Source organism: Nannobrachium achirus (genome assembly GCF_963921795.1).
Source record: "Nannobrachium achirus genome assembly, chromosome: 3".
NCBI classification, from domain to species: Eukaryota; Metazoa; Chordata; class Actinopteri; order Myctophiformes; family Myctophidae; genus Nannobrachium; species Nannobrachium achirus.
The window spans coordinates 77,154,283-77,176,562 of NC_137812.1; the positions used below are offsets into that span (position 1 = coordinate 77,154,283).

The window sequence follows — 22,280 nt, forward strand, 5'->3', positions numbered from 1 at the left end:
TGTGTGTGTGTGTGTGTGTGTGTGTGTGTGCGTCGTGACAGTGCGCGCGCACACACACACAACGTCCACACACGAAAAATAGCAGATCTACAAGCTCACAACGCGTCGCGAAAGTGACACGTTGTGAGCTTGTATATCAGCTATGTAGCCGAGCTAATAGCCGTACGGCTATTTAGCTCGGCTACATAGCTACGTAGCTGACATACAAGCTCACAACGAGTCACTTTCGCGACGCGTTGTGAGCTTGTAGATCTGCTATTTTTCGTGTGTGGACGTTGTGTGTGTGCGCGCACACACACACACACACACACACACACACACACACACACACACACGCACGCACACACACACACACACACACACACACTACACAGAAAATAGCTATCGGCGATAGCTTAGCGTCCCTTCTTCTTCGGTTCCGTGGTAAACAGTCCAAAGCTGGAGAAAGTGTGTCCAAACTGTCCATGGAAAAAAGCTCAGACAGCTTCTTTGTAAAATACCTGCACATTTTAACTGGTTATAGAACATGGAGTTGCCGAATCTAATCAACAAGTGCCCCACTGCGACAGCCCTACAGTCTATGCTCTGAACAACACAACGAGACGCCACAACAAGGGCAGAATGAAACCACGCCCCCCCTTGATACAACTCTATATTAAACAAACGTTAATATTAATTAGATATGCCTACGTCACATTGCACTCTAGAACAATGATAGCTAATATTTAATGAGTGGCGCCAAAGTTTTCTTTTCTTCTAGAAACTGGAAGTAAACAGAAATAGCTGCAGAGACCAGCAGAAAGCTCTGAATCCACAAGGCTATAGGCAAACTGAACCATATCACTGCTCCCTATCACAAGTGACTCATTGATATAATATATATTTATAGAAAAAGTGATTTTGTGTTTCATGGACCTTTAATGAGTTACCTTTAGACTTGGCAGATCTCTTATCCAGTTCTGGTCTCAGGGTTGGAGGTCTGTTAGTTAGTTAGTTAGGTAGGTAGTTAGGTAAGTAGGTAGGTAGTTAGTTAGTTAGTTAGTTAGTTAGTTAGGTAGTTAGTTAGTTAGTTAGTTAGTTAGTTAGTTAGTTAGTTAGTTAGTTAGTTAGTTAGTTAGTTAGTTAGTTAGTTAGTTAGTTAGTTAGTTAGGTAGGTAGGTAGGTAGGTAGGTAGGTAGTTAGTTAGGTAGTTACCTTTAGACTTAGCAGAGCTCTTATCCAGCTCTGGTCTCAGGGTGGGAGGTCTGGTAGGTAGTTAGGTAGTTAGGTAGGTAGTTAGGTAGGTAGGTAAGTAATGAGTTACCTTTAGCCTTAGCAGAGCTCTTATCCAGCTCAGGTCTCAAGGTGGGAGGTCTGTTCTGGACCAGCTTCCACCAGCCTGGTTCTCCAAACTCCTGAGCTCCAGAGCAGAAGAACGCTGGACTGCCCACCGAGAGACACCCTGCGACTGTACTCCACCATGTGGAGGTCTTCTTCCTAATACAGTATGTACAGTACAGTTAATATATGAAACACCCTGCGACTGTACTCCACCATGTGGAGGTCTTCTTCCTAATACAGTATGTACAGTACAGTTAATATATGAAACACCCTGCGACTGTACTCCACCATGTCGAGGTCTTCTTCCTAATACAGTATGTACAGTACAGTTAATATAATATTAACACTGTACTATATCCATGTCGAGGTCTTCTTCCTAATACAGTACAGTTAATATAATATAAACACTGTACTCCACCATGTCGAGGTCTTCTTCCTACATACAGTACAATATAATATAAACACTGTACTCTACCATGTCGAGGTCTTCTTCCTACATACAGTACAGTACAGCGCAGCGCAGCACAGCACAGTACAGTACAGTACAGTACAGTACAGCACAGTACAGTGTCAGACAAGCAGTCAATATAAATCCCATTTAGACCTGATTCCAGGGGTTAAATCAAAAAACAAGACTGAAATGTATTTTGCACCAATTTTTGGGGGGTAAAATAGTGTTTCCCTGAAGTTCTCAACTGCCTTCACTGTGAATGTGAGCCAAATGCCAATCCATGCTTCATTTTATAGAAGCTTATTAAGTTCTGTTGTCCTGTTGCTAGTCTGGTCAATTTAAATACTCAGAACAGATCTTAAAATGATTACTGTAGTTTGACTTGACATCCACATGATGCTTATAGCAGCAGTGTGTTAAACAGACAAAGACACTCATACACATGTAGTTCACAATGAGCTTGTAGATCTGTTATTTTTGGCAAATATATTTGGTGTAGAGTGGAAAAAGAGCAGAGCAGCACAATGTTATACAATATGGAGTGGGGGTCCCTGCTTCATGTCTCTAGTCTAGACTCTCAGCTAAGGGGTCCCTGCTTCATGTCTCTAGTCTAGACTCTCAGCTAAGGGGTCCCTGCTTCATGTCTCTAGTCTAGACTCTCAGCTAAGGGGTCCCTGCTTCATGTCTCTAGTCTAGACTCTCAGCTAAGGGGTCCCTGCTTCATGTCTCTAGTCTAGACTCTCAGCTATGGGGTCCCTGCTTCATGTCTCAAAACACATCACTAGTACATGCTGAAATACTAAAACATCTCAAAATACAGATTGAACACAAAAAATAACTCAGGATTGTGTTGGTGTCCCAAACAACAATAAAATAAGATCTGGTTGTCCCAGAGGTGAAGTGGCCCTTTAATCAACAACGCCTCCATGATGATATCACTGGACTCACGACTAGACTGTGTAGTCTGGCGTAGCCAGAAAACTATACCACAATCTCTGAATGCTATATAGAGTCTGGAACAGCAGCTCCCTAACGGCGAGTAATGGAAACGTGCATCACCGTTCAAGAAAATATATTTTAAAATGTCATTTCTGCTAAGCAGCAAGCTAAACATGCTTAGATGATTTTTATTTATATAGTGATAAATGTGTGCGATGTGATATGGAAACGGAAGTGACGAGGAGGCTTCACTTCCGCTTCATCTCGCACTCATCATTTCTTCCCCGGTTTACCAGACTGTATGCCGGGAGCATTTGACCAAATTGCGGAGGCAACAGTCTGGCCACGCGAGAATAGACTGTGTGACCACTGCAGAAACAATACAACAATACAACAATACTTCAGGATACTGAAGAATAGACTGTGTGACCACTGCAGAAACAATACAACAATACAACAATACTTCAGGATACTGGCCACTGCAGAAACAATACAACAATACAACAATACTTCAGGATACTGAAGAATAGACTGTGTGACCACTGCAGAAACAATACAACAATACAACAATACTTCAGGATACTGAAGAATAGACTGTGTGACCACTGCAGAAACAATACAACAATACAACAATACTTCAGGATACTGGCCCAAATGAAACACCAGACAATCCATATCAATTATTTGTCAGGGGATGCATTTAGTTTCCAGATCATTGTAGTTTCCAGATCATTGTAGTTTCCAGATCATTGTAGTTTCCAGATCACTTGACCAGCAAGTGGACTCTGTATGATGTGTTCTGAAGAGCTTGGTCATCAGTCATTATTCACATGGCCAGTGGTGAATTACATTGTGAAACTATATTTTCTGATTTAGATTTTTTTTTATATTTTAGAACATAAAAGTAAATTAAAGCTGCAAGCAGCAATGACCGGGCCCTCGCAGCTCTACCCACGTCACAAGGCCAGCAGGCAATCAGAAACCAAACAGGAAGTCAACCATTTCGACTAATTAGTGGCGTTTTGGCGCATTTTTGGCCGTTATCACGGGTCGCACTTTAACGATAGTTTAAAGTTTTTCTCAAAAAAAAATGTTGAGAAAAAAAAAAATTGAGAAAAAAATTTTTGAGAAAAAAAATTTGAGAAAAAAATTTTTTAGAGAAAAAAAAAATTTTGAGAAAAAAAAATTGAGAAAAAAAAACTTTTGAGAAAAAAAAATTGAGAAAAAAAAATTTGAGAAAAAAAAAATTTGAGAAAAAAAAATTTTTGAGAAAAACATTTTTGAGAAAAAAAAAATTTGAGAAAAAAAAATTTTTGAGAAAAAAAAATTGAGAAAAAAAAAATTTGAGAAAAAAAAATTTGAGAAAAAAAAAATTTGAGAAAAAAGATTTTTGAGAAAAAAAATGTTTTGAGAAAAAAAAAAATTTTGAGAAAAAAAAATTTTTTGAGAAAAAAAAAATTGAGAAAAAAAAAATTTGAGAAAAAAAAATTTTTGAGAAAAAAAAAATTTGAGAAAAAAAAATTTGAGAAAAAAAAATTTTGAGAAAAAAAAATTGAGAAAAATTTTTTTTGAGAAAAAAAAAATTATGACACCAGCCGCAAGTCTGTACGACAAACGGTTCATGAGTTATAGAGGCACTTCCTGTTTGGTGAAGGGCACTTCCTGTTTGGCGAAGGAAGCGTCAATTAAGGTTAAGGACTCTTAATCAAGTCATATGATACCAGCCACAACTCTGTAGGATAAACGGTTGAAGAGTAACAGCCAAAAAAAGGAACAATCAAGTATGGACCAATCAGAAGAGGGGGCACTTCCTGTTTGGTGAAGGAAGTTTGACCCTTCGCCACGGGCACGCCGTTTTACGAAAACTCACGATTTTGATAACTTTTCATTGTTAAGGTGTCTTGAGTATGCCGAGCGAACTTGAAGTTGATCCGATTAACCCCCTAGGAGGAGTTCGTTAAAGTGCGACACGTGAAAACGTCCAAAAATACACCAAAACGCCACTAATTAGTCAAAATGGCTGACTTCCTGTTTGGTTTCGGACGTGGCGCCGAGAGACTTTTTTGTGAGTCCGGACACAATACAGATGTGTACCGATTTTCGTACGTGTAGGTGAAACCGTATGGTGGGGCTTGAGGCACGAAGTTTTGTAGGGGGCGCTATTGAGCCATTAGGCCACGCCCCCTTTTGATTATTTTTAAATACAAAATTTTTCGCCACTTGTGATGTGTGTGCAAAGTTGCGCAACTTTTGGAGTACGTTTTGCGGCTCAAAAACACGATTCATTCGGCGGAAGAATAATAATCTTTGCAAATACAATAGGGTCATCACACACTGTGTGTGCTCGGGCCCTAAAAAGTGTATTAATGAGTACAGTATGTTAGCAGTGAAACATGAGGCTAGACAGATCGTTAATGAGTACAGTATGTTACAGTATGTTACAGTAAAGAGTACAGTACAGGGACACATTGCACGCTATAGAGAGAGATCTCTCTCTATAGCGCTGCTGCTACTCAAAGACTTGCCATTTCAGATCATGACAAGTGACAAGCCAGTGGGCCGATTACTGTACATGAGTTATGTTTTATTATTATATATAACTTATTATATATAATTATTATATATAATATTAATTACTGTACATGAGTTATATTTCGTCGTTGTCGGGCGGAAACCTTGTATGTCCAAAACCGTTTGTTTTGTATTTATCATTTTAAAAATGATTTAAACTAGTGAAAACAGCCGATCTACAAGCACACAACGCCTCGCGGTGCGCTTGTAGATCTGCTGTTTTCACTACTTTTGTGCGACGGCCTTGTATGATGAAGCAGGGCTTTGCTTTGCGAAGAAACGTACAAATTTGAAACTTGGAGATACGAGGTTTCTGCCCAACAGCGAAGATTTACTTTGTTGGCCTCCCAGCCCCCAAAATGGAACAAAGACCGACATTTTATTTTTATTGTTTTCCTAATGGCCGTCCTGGAGCGGCCGGGAATTAACCAGCCGTTCGGGAGTTGTCCCGCTTTTCCCAATGGCCAGCATGTCCCTGGTACAGTATTTTAGCAGTGAAACGTGAAGCTAGAAGAAGCATTGAACTCTGACCTTGTCCCCAGCAGGAAGGTCCAGTGTCGTCCAATGAAAGCACAGATATCCTCCTTCCATCTGAAGTAGCCTTGACGACCCGTCCCTTCCAGGGATAGGTTGTACATGGCCAGCATCACCACCTAGCAACCATAGAGACAGGTTATACACCGCCTAGCAACCATAGAGACAGGTTATACACCACCTAGCAACACTAGAGACAGGTTATACACCACCTAGCAACCATAGAGACAGGTTATACACCACCTAGCAACCATAGAGACAGGTTATACACCACCTAGCAACCATAGAGACAGGTTATACACCACCTAGCAACCATAGAGACAGGTTATACACCACCTAGCAACAATAGAGACAGGTTATACACCACCTAGCAACCATAGAGACAGGTTATACACCACCTAGCAACCATAGAGACAGGTTATACACCACCTAGCAACCATAGAGACAGGTTATACACCACCTAGCAACCATAGAGACAGGTTATACACCACCTAGCAACCATAGACAGGTTATACACCACCTAGCAACCATAGAGACAGGTTATACACCACCTAGCAACCATAGAGACAGGTTATACACCACCTAGCAACCATAGAGACAGGTTATACACCGCCTAGCAACAATAGAGACAGGTTATACACCACCTAGCAACCATAGAGACAGGTTATACACCACCTAGCAACCATAGATACAAGTTAACATCACCTAGCAACGATATATACAGGTTATAGTATCCATAGAGACAGGTCATACATAGCCAACATCAACAGCTAGCACCCATAGAAACATGGCTAACTTGTTCTAGTTGTACGAGCTCCTTTCTGAACCTCTCCCTCCTCCTTTCTGAACCTCTCCCTCTGCTATGCAGCTCCTTTCTGAACCTCTCCCTCTGCTATGCAGCTCCTTTCTGAACCTCTCCCTCCTCCTTTCTGAACCTCTCCCTCTGCTATGCAGCTCCTTTCTGAACCTCTCCCTCTGCTATGCAGCTCCTTTCTGAACCTCTCCCTCTGCTATGCAGCTCCTTTCTGAACCTCTCCCTCTGCTATGCAGCTCCTTTCACAACCTCTCTCTCTGCTATGCAGCTCCTTTCTGAACCTCTCTCTCTGCTATGCAGCTCCTTTCTGAACCTCTCTCTCTGCTATGCAGCTCCTTTCTGAACCTCTCTCTCTGCTATGCAGCTCCTTTCTGAACCTCTCTCTCTGCTATGCAGCTCCTTTCAGAACCTCTCTCTCTGCTATGCAGCTCCTTTCTGAACCTCTCCCTCTGCTATGCAGCTCCTTTCTGAACCTCTCCCTCTGCTATGCAGCTCCTTTCTGAACCTCTCTCTCTGCTATGCAGCTCCTTTCACAACCTCTCTCTCTGCTATGCAGCTCCTTTCTGAACCTCTCCCTCTGCTATGCAGCTCCTTTCAGAACCTCTCTCTCTGCTATGCAGCTCCTTTCACAACCTCTCCCTCTGCTATGCAGCTCCTTTCTGAACCTCTCTCTCTGCTATGCAGCTCCTTTCACAACCTCTCCCTCTGCTATGCAGCTCCTTTCTGAACCTCTCTCTCTGCTATGCAGCTCCTTTCACAACCTCTCCCTCTGCTATGCAGCTCCTTTCTGAACCTCTCTCTCTGCTATGCAGCTCCTTTCACAACCTCTCCCTCTGCTATGCAGCTCCTTTCTGAACCTCTCTCTCTGCTATGCAGCTCCTTTCACAACCTCTCCCTCTGCTATGCAGCTCCTTTCTGAACCTCTCCCTCTGCTATGCAGCTCCTTTCTGAACCTCTCTCTCTGCTATGCAGCTCCTTTCTGAACCTCTCTCTCTGCTATGCAGCTCCTTTCACAACCTCTCCCTCTGCTATGCAGCTCCTTTCTGAACCTCTCTCTCTGCTATGCAGCTCCTTTCACAACCTCTCCCTCTGCTATGCAGCTCCTTTCTGAACCTCTCCCTCTGCTATGCAGCTCCTTTCTGAACCTCTCTCTCTGCTATGCAGCTCCTTTCACAACCTCTACCTCTGCTATAAGCCTCGAGATGAGGTTCCTCACTGTCCTCAACCACAATCGTCCGACTGGGTGGAAGCTTCGCCGCAGGCGAACACTCCTTCCTTTTGTGAACATTCTATCCAAAAAGTGAAGGTCCCATGCCGGTCTCTCATCGTTTTACTTCTCAAGTGTGGAAGAAAATGGAGTTGCATAGCGGAGGGAGAGGTTCTAGTTGTACCTGCTGCCAGATGAGTCTCATCCTCTACAGAACAGGTGAGTCTCATCCTCTACAGAACAGAACAGGTGAGTCTCATCCTCAGGTGAGTCTCATCCTCTACAGAAGGCTACCTGCTGCCAGGTGAGTCTCATCCTCTACAGAACAGGTGAGTCTCATCCTCTACAGAACAGAACAGGTGAGTCTCATCCTCAGGTGAGTCTCATCCTCTACAGAACAGAACAGGTGAGTCTCATCCTCAGGTGAGTCTCATCCTCTACAGAAGGCTACCTGCTGCCAGGTGAGTCTCATCCTCTACAGAACAGGTGAGTCTCATCCTCTACAGAACAGGTGAGTCTCATCCTCTACAGAACAGAACAGGTGAGTCTCATCCTCTACAGAACAGAACAGGTGAGTCTCATCCTCTACAGAACAGAACAGGTGAGTCTCATCCTCAGGTGAGTCTCATCCTCTACAGAAGGCTACCTGCTGCCAGGTGAGTCTCATCCTCTCGAAGCTCTCCTTGCCGTCCTCATTGCAGTCGTAGCAGCAGAACTTGAAGAAGTTGTCTCCCTTCAGATAGCTGGGCTGCTCGCCATGTAGCTGAGCTGCACACACACACACACACACACACACACACACACACACACACACACACACACACACACACACACACACACACACACACACACACACACACACACACACACACACACACACACACACACACAGAGAGAGAGAGAAACGATTTTTAATAGCTGTAGATAATAGTAGATAGCTGATCTACAAGCTCACTGTGTGACGTGGCTCATGGAAATAGACAATCTACAAGCTCACAACGTGTAGATCGGCTATTTTCATAGAGGTTGAAGAAAGAAGGACGAGTGAAAACAGAACTAGGATATCGTCGTCACTGTCGGTCAAAAACCAGCTCAGAAACAAACTCCATCTTCTACTATAAAACCAGCTCAGAAACAAACTCCATCTTCTACTATAAAACCAGCTCAGAAACAAACTCCATCTTCTACTATAAAACCAGCTCAGAAACAAACTCCATCTTCTACTATAAAACCAGCTCAGAAACAAACTCCATCTTCTACTATAAAACCAGCTCAGAAACAAACTCCATCTTCTACTATAAAACCAGCTCAGAAACAAACTCCATCTTCTACTATAAAACCAGCTCAGAAACAAACTCCATCTTCTACTTTAAACCAGTGCTATTGAACACCTATTTAATGTCTACTATAAACCAGTGCTTTATAACACCTATTTAATGTCTACTATAAACCAGTGCTATTGAACACCTATTTAATGTCTACTATAAACCAGTGCTTTATAACACCTATTTAATGTCTACTATAAACCAGTGCTATTGAACACCTATTTAATGTCTACTATAAACCAGTGTTTTATAACACCTATTCAATGTCTACTATAAACCAGTGCTTTATAACACCTATTTAATGTCTACTATAAACCAGTGCTATTGAACACCTATTTAATGTCTACTATAAACCAGTGCTTTATAACACCTATTTAATGTCTACTATAAACCAGTGCTATTGAACACCTATTTAATGTCTACTATAAACCAGTGCTTTATAACACCTATTTAATGTCTACTATAAACCAGTGCTATTGAACACCTATTTAATGTCTACTATAAACCAGTGTTTTATAACACCTATTTAATGTCTACTATAAACCAGTGCTTTATAACACCTATTTAATGTCTACTATAAACCAGTGCTATTGAACACCTATTTAATGTCTACTATAAACCAGTGTTTTATAACACCTATTTAATGTCTACTATAAACCAGTGCTATTGAACACCTATTTAATGTCTACTATAAACCAGTGCTTTATAACACCTATTTAATGTCTACTATAAACCAGTGCTTTATAACACCTATTTAATGTCTACTATAAACTAGGGCTGTCCTCGACGCAGGATTTATCAAGTCGATTCGAGTCGCGGGGGTTAATCCGACGCGTCGACGAATCGTTTATGTAAAAAAAAGGGGAAAAAAAGAAAAAAAAAGTGGTGCTTTAAGCTTTTAAACCACGTCAACGTAATACAATAAAACAGCAATATGTTTTAAGCCTTTAAAGTGAATTAGATCCATGAACTACCGTGCATATTGAGACATGATAGCGGTGGACACTGGACATTAATGACGATAAGATTGCGTCCAGCCGTGCGTAATTTGCCGTGCGTAATTGTGAATTGTGGAGCAGAGTAGAACAACGGAGGAGAGAATAATGCATCTCTTTGACAGCATGTCGTGTATTATTTCCACAAGTTGTATTTTCTCAGAGCACCGCTGCTGTATCAAAAGAGCTATGTTGCCGATCTGGTGCGAGATAATAAAAAGAAAACAGTTCGCCCGTCGCTATTCCTCAGCCTGAGTCCAACCACCACACACCCACGGCAGTGAAAGTGAAAGCGCATCGCGCTGGCTCTGCTGCTTTGGCCAGCTCTCAAGTAGAATAACAACTCGTCGACGCATTTCCTTTCCAAGCGGTTAACTTCAAAATAAGAGCTCCCTGTTATATGATCAAGGCAACTTTCAAGTCACGTGAACTGATTTTATTTTTAAGTCTAGTAGTAGGAAGTATGGACTCAATAAGAATTACATGACAGTCACAGTCCAGCGCTCTCATACCGCACCACAGTATACTGGTGTGATAAAAAAAATTATATATTTTTGACGGCTCGACTCAAACAATTGGCGTCGATTCCGGGGGCTTAAAACGACGCGTCGATTCGTCGATTTTTAGAGGACAGGCCTACTATAAACCAGTGTTTTATAACACCTATTTAATGTCTACTATAAACCAGTGCTATTGAACACCTATTTAATGTCTACTATAAACCAGTGCTTTATAACACCTATTTAATGTCTACTATAAACCAGTGCTATTGAACACCTATTTAATGTCTACTATAAACCAGTGTTTTATAACACCTATTTAATGTCTACTATAAACCAGTGCTTTATAACACCTATTTAATGTCTACTATAAACCAGTGTTTTATAACACCTATTTAATGTCTACAATAAACCAGTGCTTTATAACACCTATTTAATGTCTACTATAAACCAGTGCTTTATAACACCTATTTAATGTCTACTATAAACCAGTGCTTTATAACACCTATTTAATGTCTACTATAAACCAGTGCTATTGAACACCTATTTAATGTCTACTATAAACCAGTGTTTTATAACACCTATTTAATGTCTACTATAAACCAGTGCTTTATAACACCTATTTAATGTCTACTATAAACCAGTGCTATTGAACACCTATTTAATGTCTACTATAAACCAGTGCTATTGAACACCTATTTAATGTCTACTATAAACCAGTGCTATTGAACACCTATTTAATGTCTACTTTAAACCAGTGCCTTTGAACAGCCTTTAAATCTGGTTTTACAAATATTAAACCAATGTAAAGTATTTAAAAAAGCACTTCTGACTAAAACCCCATTGGGTCCTCAAAATGTTGTTCAAACCACTGAACTCCAACCTTTTTTAACCATCCTTGATTAGAAGGAAAAGGTGATTAAAAACCTCCTAACTCCATTGAGCTTTATGTGGGTAAAGTGATGATAATATAAAAACCTCCTAACTCCATTGAGCTGTATGTGGGTGATGATAATATAAAACCTCCTAACTCCATTGAGCTGTATGTGGGTAAAGTGATGATAATATAAAAACCTCCTAACTCCATTGAGCTGTATGTGGGTAAAGTGATGATAATATAAAAACCTCCTAACTCCATTGAGCTGTATGTGGGTAAAGTGATGATAATATAAAACCTCCTAACTCCATTGAGCTGTATGTGGGTAAAGTGATGATAATATAAAAACCTCCTAACTCCATTGAGCTTTATGTGGGTAAAGTGATGATAATATAAAAACCTCCTAACTCCATTGAGCTGTATGTGGGTAAAGTGATGATAATATAAAAACCTCCTAACTCCATTGAGCTGTATGTGGGTAAAGTGATGATAATATAAAACCTCCTAACTCCATTGAGCTGTATGTGGGTAAAGTGATGATAATATAAAACCTCCTAACTCCATTGAGCTGTATGTGGGTAAAGTGATGATAATATAAAACCTCCTAACTCCATTGAGCTGTATGTGGGTAAAGTGATGATAATATAAAACCTCCTAACTCCATTGAGCTGTATGTGGGTAAAGTGATGATAATATAAAAACCTCCTAACTCCATTGAGCTGTATGTGGGTAAAGTGATGATAATATAAAACCTCCTAACTCCATTGAGCTGTATGTGGGTAAAGTGATGATAATATAAAACCTCCTAACTCCATTGAGCTGTATGTGGGTAAAGTGATGATAATATAAAAACCTCCTAACTCCATTGAGCTGTATGTGGGTAAAGTGATGATAATATAAAACCTCCTAACTCCATTGAGCTGTATGTGGGTAAAGTGATGATAATATAAAAACCTCCTAACTCCATTGAGCTGTATGTGGGTAAAGTGATGATAATATAAAACCTCCTAACTCCATTGAGCTGTATGTGGGTAAAGTGATGATAATATAAAAACCTCCTAACTCCATTGAGCTGTATGTGGGTAAAGTGATGATAATATAAAAAACCTCCTAACTCCATTGAGCTGTATGTGGGTAAAGTTATGATAATATAAAACCTCCTAACTCCATTGAGCTTTATGTGGGTAAAGTGAAGATAATATAAAACCTCCTAACTCCATTGAGCTGTATGTGGGTAAAGTGATGATAATATAAAACCTCCTAACTCCATTGAGCTGTATGTGGGTAAAGTGATGATAATATAAAACCTCCTAACTCCATTGAGCTGTATGTGGTAGGGATGCGAAGATATACCGGTACGGATCGTAATCGCGATACAAACGTCCGCGATACGAGTGAATCGGTTCATTCAGTGTGTACCGGTACAATAGACGGCCGAAATCGTGATGGATCGTACCGTGAGTGTCTGGATCGGTAAATATCGCGGTCGTATCGGTTCTTCCATATAGTATTGCATTCTATCCTGTGTTTCCGAGGCGCCATGAATGCACCATCATCAGCCCCGTTCAGCCCCCTCCCCAAAAGCCAGTCTTTAACGCGAGCTGCGACTCGGACAGACGGACAACATCTGCACTCTGCATGCAGGCAACCAGGGAGACAGACAGAATGCGAGTGAATCAACACAGACGAACTAGCAGCCCCACGGGTTAAAAATATGCAAGATTAGTAGTACAGTACTTAGCTTTATAACATCCAAGTCAGCTGCACTGATTGTTGTCACAGAGTAGCACAGGCTGATCGAGTGATATGTAATCAACAGCCGTTTCTTAGCGAATCTCCGACGGACAATTGATTGAGATCATCTTCTGCGCTATATTAACTGCACACACACAACAACAATGTTGCTGGGTGTTGTAGGACTACTGGTTGCGTTTAAAACAAAGTATTTGTCACTGTTCTACAACTTTCCTGTTGATGCAAGCAACTCTCTCACTTTCTCTGCTGCAGTTCTGCTCTGGGAAAGAAGCCTAATTTATACATCGCAGTACAAGGGTGTCGCACCTAAAATAGCAGACCTACAAGCTCACAATGCGTCGTGGATGCGACGCGCTGTGAGCTTGTAGGTCTGTTTTAAAACATTTTGGCTATAAAAATTGCATAATCCTGGATTAAATATATTATAATATAATATAATAGACCTATAATATAATATAATATAATAATACAAACCAGGGAGGGACTTTATTGTTTTTCAGGTCAAGGACCCCTTAGCTCAGACAGAGATCAAGCAGGGACCCTCGCTGTAGGCTAGGCATTATAGCCTACTGTATCACACAACTATTTGGCAGGCTCCCTGTAATAACCCTGGATTGGGGTCCCTGTCCCCCGTTGAAGACATATAGGCCTACTAATAATAACATAGGCCTTCTATATGATTAGTTATCAAACAATTCTACAATAGCCAGCAGCTTTGTGTTCTCCCAGAATACTATATGTTGGGTTGTTAGACAGAGCCTAGTACTACAGTGAAACAATAAATTGCCTTGAATTTAAATTTCATACATTTTTAGTCGCTATGTTTTGTACATTTTGGGATTTGGGCTTGAATCGTGGTGAATCGTGAATCGTATCGCATCGTATCGGGAACAGGGGTGGATCGTGATGTATCGTATCGGCAGGATTTCAATGTATCGCAATTATATCGTATCGCTGGCAGTGTATCGCGGTGCGTATCGTATCGCCTCAGTGGTCGAGATTCGCATCCCTAGTATGTGGGTAAAGTGATGATAATATAAGGACAGTTCAAGTATCTGATAATGCATTGGTCCACTGATGGTACTTGAGCCTTCTCTGGTGGTACACAGTGGAGTCTCCCCAAATAAGAAAACAGAAATAAGTGGAGTGAAATATGGATATTACACTACAGGTTGTTCTTCTGACCAACTGGTTTAAACAGGCTCTCCAGCCATGCTGAAACGAGCATGACATCACCTAGACATTAATGGATGATTTGAGAACAAACCTCGATCCTGTACATAAGTGTTTTTACAACTGCGATATTATTGAATGTTTTCTTTGCTTGCAATTTATTATGTCCATGAATTAAATACCAAGGCTTCCAATGTAAAAAAAAATACGGTAAAAGCAGTTGCAGCTGCAGTATAGAGGAGGGGATGTGCATGCATAAAGGCAATGGCAAATCGAGTGGCAAAGTAAGTTTAACATTGTTTAATGCAATCAGATCTGAGGGTAAAGGTGACCTAAAGTCCTAAACCCTATTGAGCATCTGTGGGGCATCTTCAAACGGAAGGTGGAGAAGCACCAGGTCTCTGACATCCACCATCTCTGAGATGGAAGGTGGAGAAGCACCAGGTCTCTAACATCCACCATCTCTGAGATGGAGGTCATGGAGGAGTGGAGGAGGGTTCCAGTGGCAACCTGTGAAGCTCTGGTGAACTCCATGCCCAAGAGGGTCATAGCAGTGTTTAAAAGTAATGGTTGCCACACAAAATATTGACACTTGGGCCCGATTTGGACATTTTCACTTAGGGGTGTACTCACTTTTGTTGCCAGCATTTTAGACATTAATGGCTGTATGTCGAGTTATTTTGAGGGGACAATAAAATGACACTGATCTCCATACTGTACACTGACTACATTACATTGTATCAAAGTGTCATCTCTTCAATGTTGTCCCATGAAGAGATATAATTAAATATTTGCAGAAATGAGAGGGGTGTATTCACTTATGTGAGATACTGTATGTATTACTCATTGTAAACTTAATGAGCACAATACAATATGTATCTGTAAACATTATAGGTTAGAATAAGAAGCAGCTTGGTAACACACATTCTGTACAAGAGGCAGTCTGGTCATGTCTCTCTGCTTTGTTACTGAGAGCTACAAACACATTCTGTACAAGAGGCAGCCTGGTCATGTCTCTCTGCTTTGTTACTGAGGGCTACAAACACATTCTGTACAAGAGGCAGCCTGGTCATGTCTCTCTGCTTTGTTACTGAGGGCTACAAACACATTCTGTACAAGAGGCAGCCTGGTCATGTCTCTCTGCTTTGTTACTGAGCTACAAACACATTCTGTACAAGAGGCAGCCTGGTCATGTCTCTCTGCTTTGCTACTGAGGGCTACAAACAAATTCTGTACAAGAGGCAGTCTGGTCATGTCTCTCTGCTTTGCTACTGAGAGCTACAAACACACATTCTGTACAAGAGGCAGTCTGGTCATGTCTCTCTGCTTTGCTACTGAGAGCTACAAACACATTCTGTACAAGAGGCAGTCTGGTCATGTCTCTGCTTTGCTACTGAGAGCTACAAACACACAGTCTGTACAAGAGGCAGTCTGGTCATGTCTCTGCTTTGCTACTGAGAGCTACAAACACACAGTCTGTACAAGAGGCAGTCTGGTCATGTCTCTGCTTTGCTACTGAGAGCTACAAACACACATTCTGTACAAGAGGCAGTCTGGTCATGTCTCTGCTTTGCTACTGAGAGCTACAAACACATTCTGTACAAGAGGCAGTCTGGTCATGTCTCTCTGCTTTGCTACTGAGAGCTACAAACACATTCTGTACAAGAGGCAGTCTGGTCATGTCTCTCTGCTTTGCTACTGAGAGCTACAAACACATTCTGTACAAGAGGCAGTCTGGTCATGTCTCTGCTTTGCTACTGAGAGCTACAAACACACAGTCTGTACAAGAGGCAGTCTGGTCATGTCTCTCTGCTTTGCTACTGAGGGCTACAAACAAAACATTAAGCATCACATGACTCACATTTTACATCCCATCGCCTGAAGGGCTGGTCCCTTCTGATTAGTTCAGAAACACACAGGTTTCCTTTTCAAACTGAAACTTCAAAATAAAATACCCCAAATAGCCATTTTACTGGGTCTTTAAAATCTCTCTCTTACCCGCAGGGATCCATTTCTGACACTTGTGGCAGTAGAAGGTAATGTCGTCGTTGCTCCAGCAGGGGGCTCCCTCCCCGCTCTCCTCTCCCAGGTCGGTGCTGTTCAGAGAGTCTCCACTCTGGTCACATGGGTCCAGGGAGGCCTGGTCAGACGACTCCACCATCAGGAGGGTCTCCCCCTCCACCTCCCCCTCCTCCAGGCCCTCCGAGCACGACGTGCACGTAGCCTCGTCCTCTGGAAGGACCCCCGGAAGGACCCCCGCTGAGCCCACCGCCTCGCCGCTGCTGTCCATGATCTGATGGATGATAAGAGTTATTAGTCCTCTGGAAGGACCCCCGCTGAGCCCCCCGTCTCACCACTGCTGTCCATCCTCTGGGTTAGATCTAGATGGATGATAAGAGTTATTAGTCCTCTGGAAGGACCCCCTGGAGGACCCCCGCTGAGCCCACCGCCTCACCAACGCTGTCCATCCTCTGGGTTACAATTAGGGATGGATGATTGAAAATAATGTTTTAAAGTGTGCTTCTATTTTAAACATTTGTATGTTTAAAGTGTTTACATTTGTCTTGTCATTAAAGATAGCTCATCATATTATTTGAGTTTCCACTAGCATAAACCTGAAACTGTGTCAGTTTGACCTTAAACCTGAACTGTATTCATCAACTTGAGATGAGATTATATTGTTGCCTACGCGACCTTGTGCCTGGTACAGAAAGATGGTTCACAGGACCCTTTTCTTTGATGTCTTGCTTTCTCCCCTCTGAGGGGAGTGTCTAAAGGTTAGGGTAACCCTGAAAACTGTGGCTTTTCTCTGTATCTCTCAGAATATTCTCTGAATAAACCAAAGTATTATTGTACTCTGTTTTCTCTGTATCTCTCAGAATATTCTCTGAATAAACCAATGTATTATTGTACTCTGTTTTCTCTGTATCTCTCAGAATATTCTCTGAATAAACCAATGTATTATTGTACTCTGTTTTCTCTGTATCTCTCAGAATATTCTCTGAATAAACCAATGTATTATTGTACTCTGTTTTCTCTGTATCTCTCAGAATATTCTCTGAATAAACCAATGTATTATTGTACTCTGTTTTCTCTGTATCTCTCAGAATATTCTCTGAATAAACCAACTTTATTGTACTCCGTTTTCTCTCCTCATATTTGGCTTCGCGTCTTTTACTTTTTCAAAAATAACTCTGACTATCAGAGCTTTTAATTATAATGTTATAAAAGGTCATGAATCTACTTATCAATGATAAGAGTTATTAGTTTAATAATAAGGTTATAAAAGGTCATGAATCTACTTATCAATGATGAGAGTTATTAGTGTGGTTAGTTAATAATACGGTTATAAAAGGTCATGAATCTACTTATCAATGATAATAGTTATTAGTGTGGTTAGTTAATAATAAGGTTATAAAAGGTCATGAATCTACTTATCAATGATAATAGTTATTAGTGTGGTTAGTTAATAATAAGGTTATAAAAGGTCATGAATCTACTTATCAATGATAATAGTTATTAGTGTGGTTAGTTAATAATAAGGTTATAAAAGGTCATGAATCTACTTATCAATGATAAGAGTTATTAGTGTGGTTAGTTAATAATAAGGTTATAAAAGGTCATGAATCTACTTATCAATGATAATAGTTATTAGTGTGGTTAGTTAATAATAAGGTTATAAAAGGTCATGAATCTACTTATCAATGATAATAGTTATTAGTGTGGTTGGTTAATAATAAGGTTATAAAAGGTCATGAATCTACTTATCAATGATAAGAGTTATTAGTGTGGTTAGTTAATAATAAGGTTATAAAAGGTCATGAATGTGTGGTTAGTTAATAATAAGGTTATAAAAGGTCATGAATCTACTTATCAATGATAATAGTTATTAGTGTGGTTAGTTAATAATAAGGTTATAAAAGGTCATGAATCTACTTATCAATGATAAGAGTTATTAGTGTGGTTGGTTAATAATAAGGTTATAAAAGGTCATGAATCTACTTATCAATGATAAGAGTTATTAGTGTGGTTAGTTAATTATAAGGTTATAAAAGGTCATGAATCTACTTATCAATGATGAGAGTTATTAGTGTGGTTAGTTAATAATAAGGTTATAAAAGGTCATGAATCTACTTATCAATGATAATAGTTATTAGTGTGGTTAGTTAATAATAAGGTTATAAAAGGTCATGAATCTACTTATCAATGATAAGAGTTATTAGTGTGGTTAGTTAATAATAAGGTTATAAAAGGTCATGAATCTACTTATCAATGATAATAGTTATTAGTGTGGTTAGTTAATAATAAGGTTATAAAAGGTCATGAATCTACTTATCAATGATAATAGTTATTAGTGTGGTTAGTTAATAATAAGGTTATAAAAGGTTATGAATCTACTTATCAATGATGAGAGTTATTAGTGTGGTTGGTTAATAATAAGGTTATAAAAGGTCATGAATCTACTTATCAATGATGAGAGTTATTAGTGTGGTTAGTTAATAATAAGGTTATAAAAGGTCATGAATCTACTTATCAATGATAAGAGTTATTAGTGTGGTTGGTTAATAATAAGGTTATAAAAGGTCATTAATCTACTTATCAATGATAATAGTTATTAGTGTGGTTAGTTAATAATAAGGTTATAAAAGGTCATGAATCTACTTATCAATGATAATAGTTATTAGTGTGGTTAGTTAATTATAAGGTTATTAAAGGTCATTAATCTACTTATCAATGATAATAGTTATTAGTGTGGTTGGTTAATAATAAGGTTATAAAAGGTCATGAATCTACTTATCAATGATAAGAGTTATTAGTGTGGTTGAATCTACTTATCAATGATAAGAGTTATTAGTTAATTATAAGGTTATAAAAGGTCATGAATCTACTTATCAATGATAATAGTTATTAGTGTGGTTAGTTAATAATAAGGTTATAAAAGGTCATGAATCTACTTATCAATGATAATAGTTATTAGTGTGGTTAGTTAATAATAAGGTTATAAAAGGTCATGAATCTACTTATCAATGATAATAGTTATTAGTGTGGTTGCCCACCAGGGCAACACACTATAGTTCTAGTGCTTCTTTCTTTCTTTCTTTCTTTCTTTCTTTCTTTCTTTCACTATCCAGACTATAACTACAGTAGGTCAAGCTGCACATGACATTCTGGCTATCCAGACTTTCTTTCTAGGAAACAAGTACTTGATACAGTCTTTTTTTTTTTTGCTCTACCAAATTTCTGCCAAAAAATATCCGATCTACAAGCTCACAACGCGTCGCAACGCAACACATTGTAATAAACGATACAATCAGTTGTATGTTGATGTGTGTACCTGGCCTAGGGGTCCAGGTGCACCATAGGCATAAAAAACAGAAACAAATCTTGGAAAAAGAAATTGCTTCTGGGGGTCCCTGGAACAGTATATCTTTAGATGGGGTCTGCGGCCAAATTTTGGGGGTCCTTGATGTGAAAAAGTTGGAGCATCACTGATGTAGCAGAAGACTGTTGGACTTTAAATTGATTGCCCTTTTCAAGATGGCCGCCAAGTACCAGGATGCCACGTTCCTAAATTTCTAGTGCACGGATCAATTCTTAGTGCACGGATAGTGCACGCCTATGCCTAGATCACTACACCATATGTGTAGTACTTTTTAACAGCTTTCAAACAAAAAAATCCGCTTGGAAATCCGTTCAGGCATTCATGAGATAGAAGCCTTCAAAGACAGACAAAACAAACACTGCCACCTTCCTAAATTTCTAGTGCACGGATCAATTTTTACTAGTGCACGGATCGTGCACGCCCATGCCTAGACGATGCACCATATGTTTAGTACTTTTTAACAGCTTTCAAGCAAAAATCCGCTTGGAAATCCGTTCAGGCATTCATGAGATAGAAGCCTTCAAAGTCAGACAAAACAAACAGTTTGCCATTTTGAAAGATGTGTTTGTTATGGGGCTAAACATGCAATTTCGCGTTTGCGATCATGCCTAATACATTTTAGGCATTTTTGGATTTTTTTTTTATAAAAACCTTTTGGCTGCCAAGTCGGGAAACTCGGGCTGTGGCAATCAATGAGTTAAAAGACATTTCTTAGAATGGGCCTCAGATCTAAATGGGTTAAGGTAAGACATAGGCCATGCAGTTGCTCAACCTGGATTCAATTCTCATTTACAACATCTAGTTTATACGTTTCTTTAGGAGAGGTTAAATGAATTAATCAACAGGGTACCAGTGTAAGATAATGAATCAACAGGGTACCAGTGTAAGGTCAGTAAATACCAGTGTTAGGCGTGAGGCTGGTCAGGGTCTCGTTGCTCCGCCTCCCTCTGTTGCTCCGCCTCCCTGCGGTGTCGCTCCGCCTCCAGCTGTCTGGTCAGACTCCTCTGCTCCTCCAGGAGGCGCAGGTTCTCCTTCTTCCTCTCCAGACGTTCAATGTCCCTAAGGACGCCCTGGTGTAGTCTCTGTTAGAACAACCCAACACACCTCAATGTCTCTGAGGACGCCCTGGTGTAGTCTCTGTTAACACAGAACGCCCTGGTGTAGTCTCTGTTAACACCTCAATGTCTCTGAGGACGCCCTGGTGTAGTCTCTGTTAGAACAACCCAACACAATGTCTCTAAGGACGCCCTGGTGTAGTCTCTGTTAACACAGAACACCCTGGTGTAGTCTCTGTTAACACAGAACGCCCTGGTGTAGTCTCTGTTAACACAGAACGCCCTGGTGTAGTCTCTGTTAGGACACACCACACCTTAACCTCAATGTCTCTGAGGACGCCCTGGTGTAGTCTCTGTTAGAACACACCACACCTTAACCTCAATGTCTCTGAGGACACCCTGGTGTAGTCTCTGTTAGAACACACCACACCTTAACCTCAATGTCTCTGAGGACACCCTGGTGTAGTCTCTGTTAGGACACACCACACCTTAACCTCAATGTCTCTGAGGACACCCTGGTGTAGTCTCTGTTAGGACACACCACACCTTAACCTCAATGTCTCTGAGGACACCCTGGTGTAGTCTCTGTTAGGACACACCACACCTTAACCTCAATGTCTCTGAGGACACCCTGGTGTAGTCTCTGTTAGGACACACCACACCTTGGGCCCTATTAAGAAGACGTTAATTAAGGGCCGTGCTAAGGAGTTGCCGACTGCCGACGATCGCATTTGACGCATGAATAACGATCAGCAGCTGATTATGTGATTTGCGATGATCGTAATTGTGCGCTCACCACGTGAAAAATTATTCATGGGCGTGCTTTCCTGAGGAAACCGATGGCATGACCGTGGTAGGTACATTCACCAATCAGAAGCTCGTCCGTCATTCCATTTAACTGGCATAAAACCAGAGGATGGGGGGGCTAATGCTTATTCACATATCACAGTGATATCATGCTTGTAAATACCTCACACTCAATAAGGTCTGTTTAATTAGAACCGACATTGTTTGCATATAAAGAAAAAAAGGCGAGAGAGAGAGAGAGAGAGAGAGCGAGCGAGAGAGAGAAGGCTTTTTTTGTCACGTCCACATATCTATTTGTCTCTCTCATCTCATGCCAGCGTGTCAGTGTGACATAGGCTGGCCTTGTTGAGTGAACAATGGACGTATAGTGGCCTATTAATTAATAGGCTACGGAAAGGCACTGCGGCCTCCTGCCAAAAAAAAAAAAATCTGATGGAACCAGTACACCTAATTAAACGAAATAAAACATATCCCACCTGATTTAGTTTGATATTGAGTACAGTAATAATAAATACATTTCATTTATTATTTAGAAATTTACATTTGTAAAATTAGACCAAAAATGACAGAGATG

The 22,280-nt window shown here is 40.4% G+C and overlaps 1 protein-coding gene across 2 annotated transcripts in view; it reads right to left on the reverse strand.

The window, feature by feature from the left end:
* kat14 (lysine acetyltransferase 14) overlaps nucleotides 1–20,879 on the reverse strand; it is a 57,656-nt gene extending 36,777 nt beyond the window's left edge. For both annotated transcript variants that reach the window (XM_080721871.1, XM_080721870.1), the window contains exons 1-5: nucleotides 20,745–20,879; nucleotides 16,460–16,754; nucleotides 8,483–8,604; nucleotides 5,813–5,934; nucleotides 1,304–1,476 (exon numbers count right to left, since the gene is read on the reverse strand). In XM_080721871.1, the coding sequence (XP_080577997.1) occupies nucleotides 1,304–1,476; nucleotides 5,813–5,934; nucleotides 8,483–8,604; nucleotides 16,460–16,751 (709 nt within the window). In that variant the 5' untranslated portion in view covers nucleotides 16,752–16,754; nucleotides 20,745–20,879. The remainder of the gene's footprint in view (nucleotides 1–1,303; nucleotides 1,477–5,812; nucleotides 5,935–8,482; nucleotides 8,605–16,459; nucleotides 16,755–20,744) is intronic.
* Nucleotides 20,880–22,280: the final 1,401 nt, after the last annotated feature.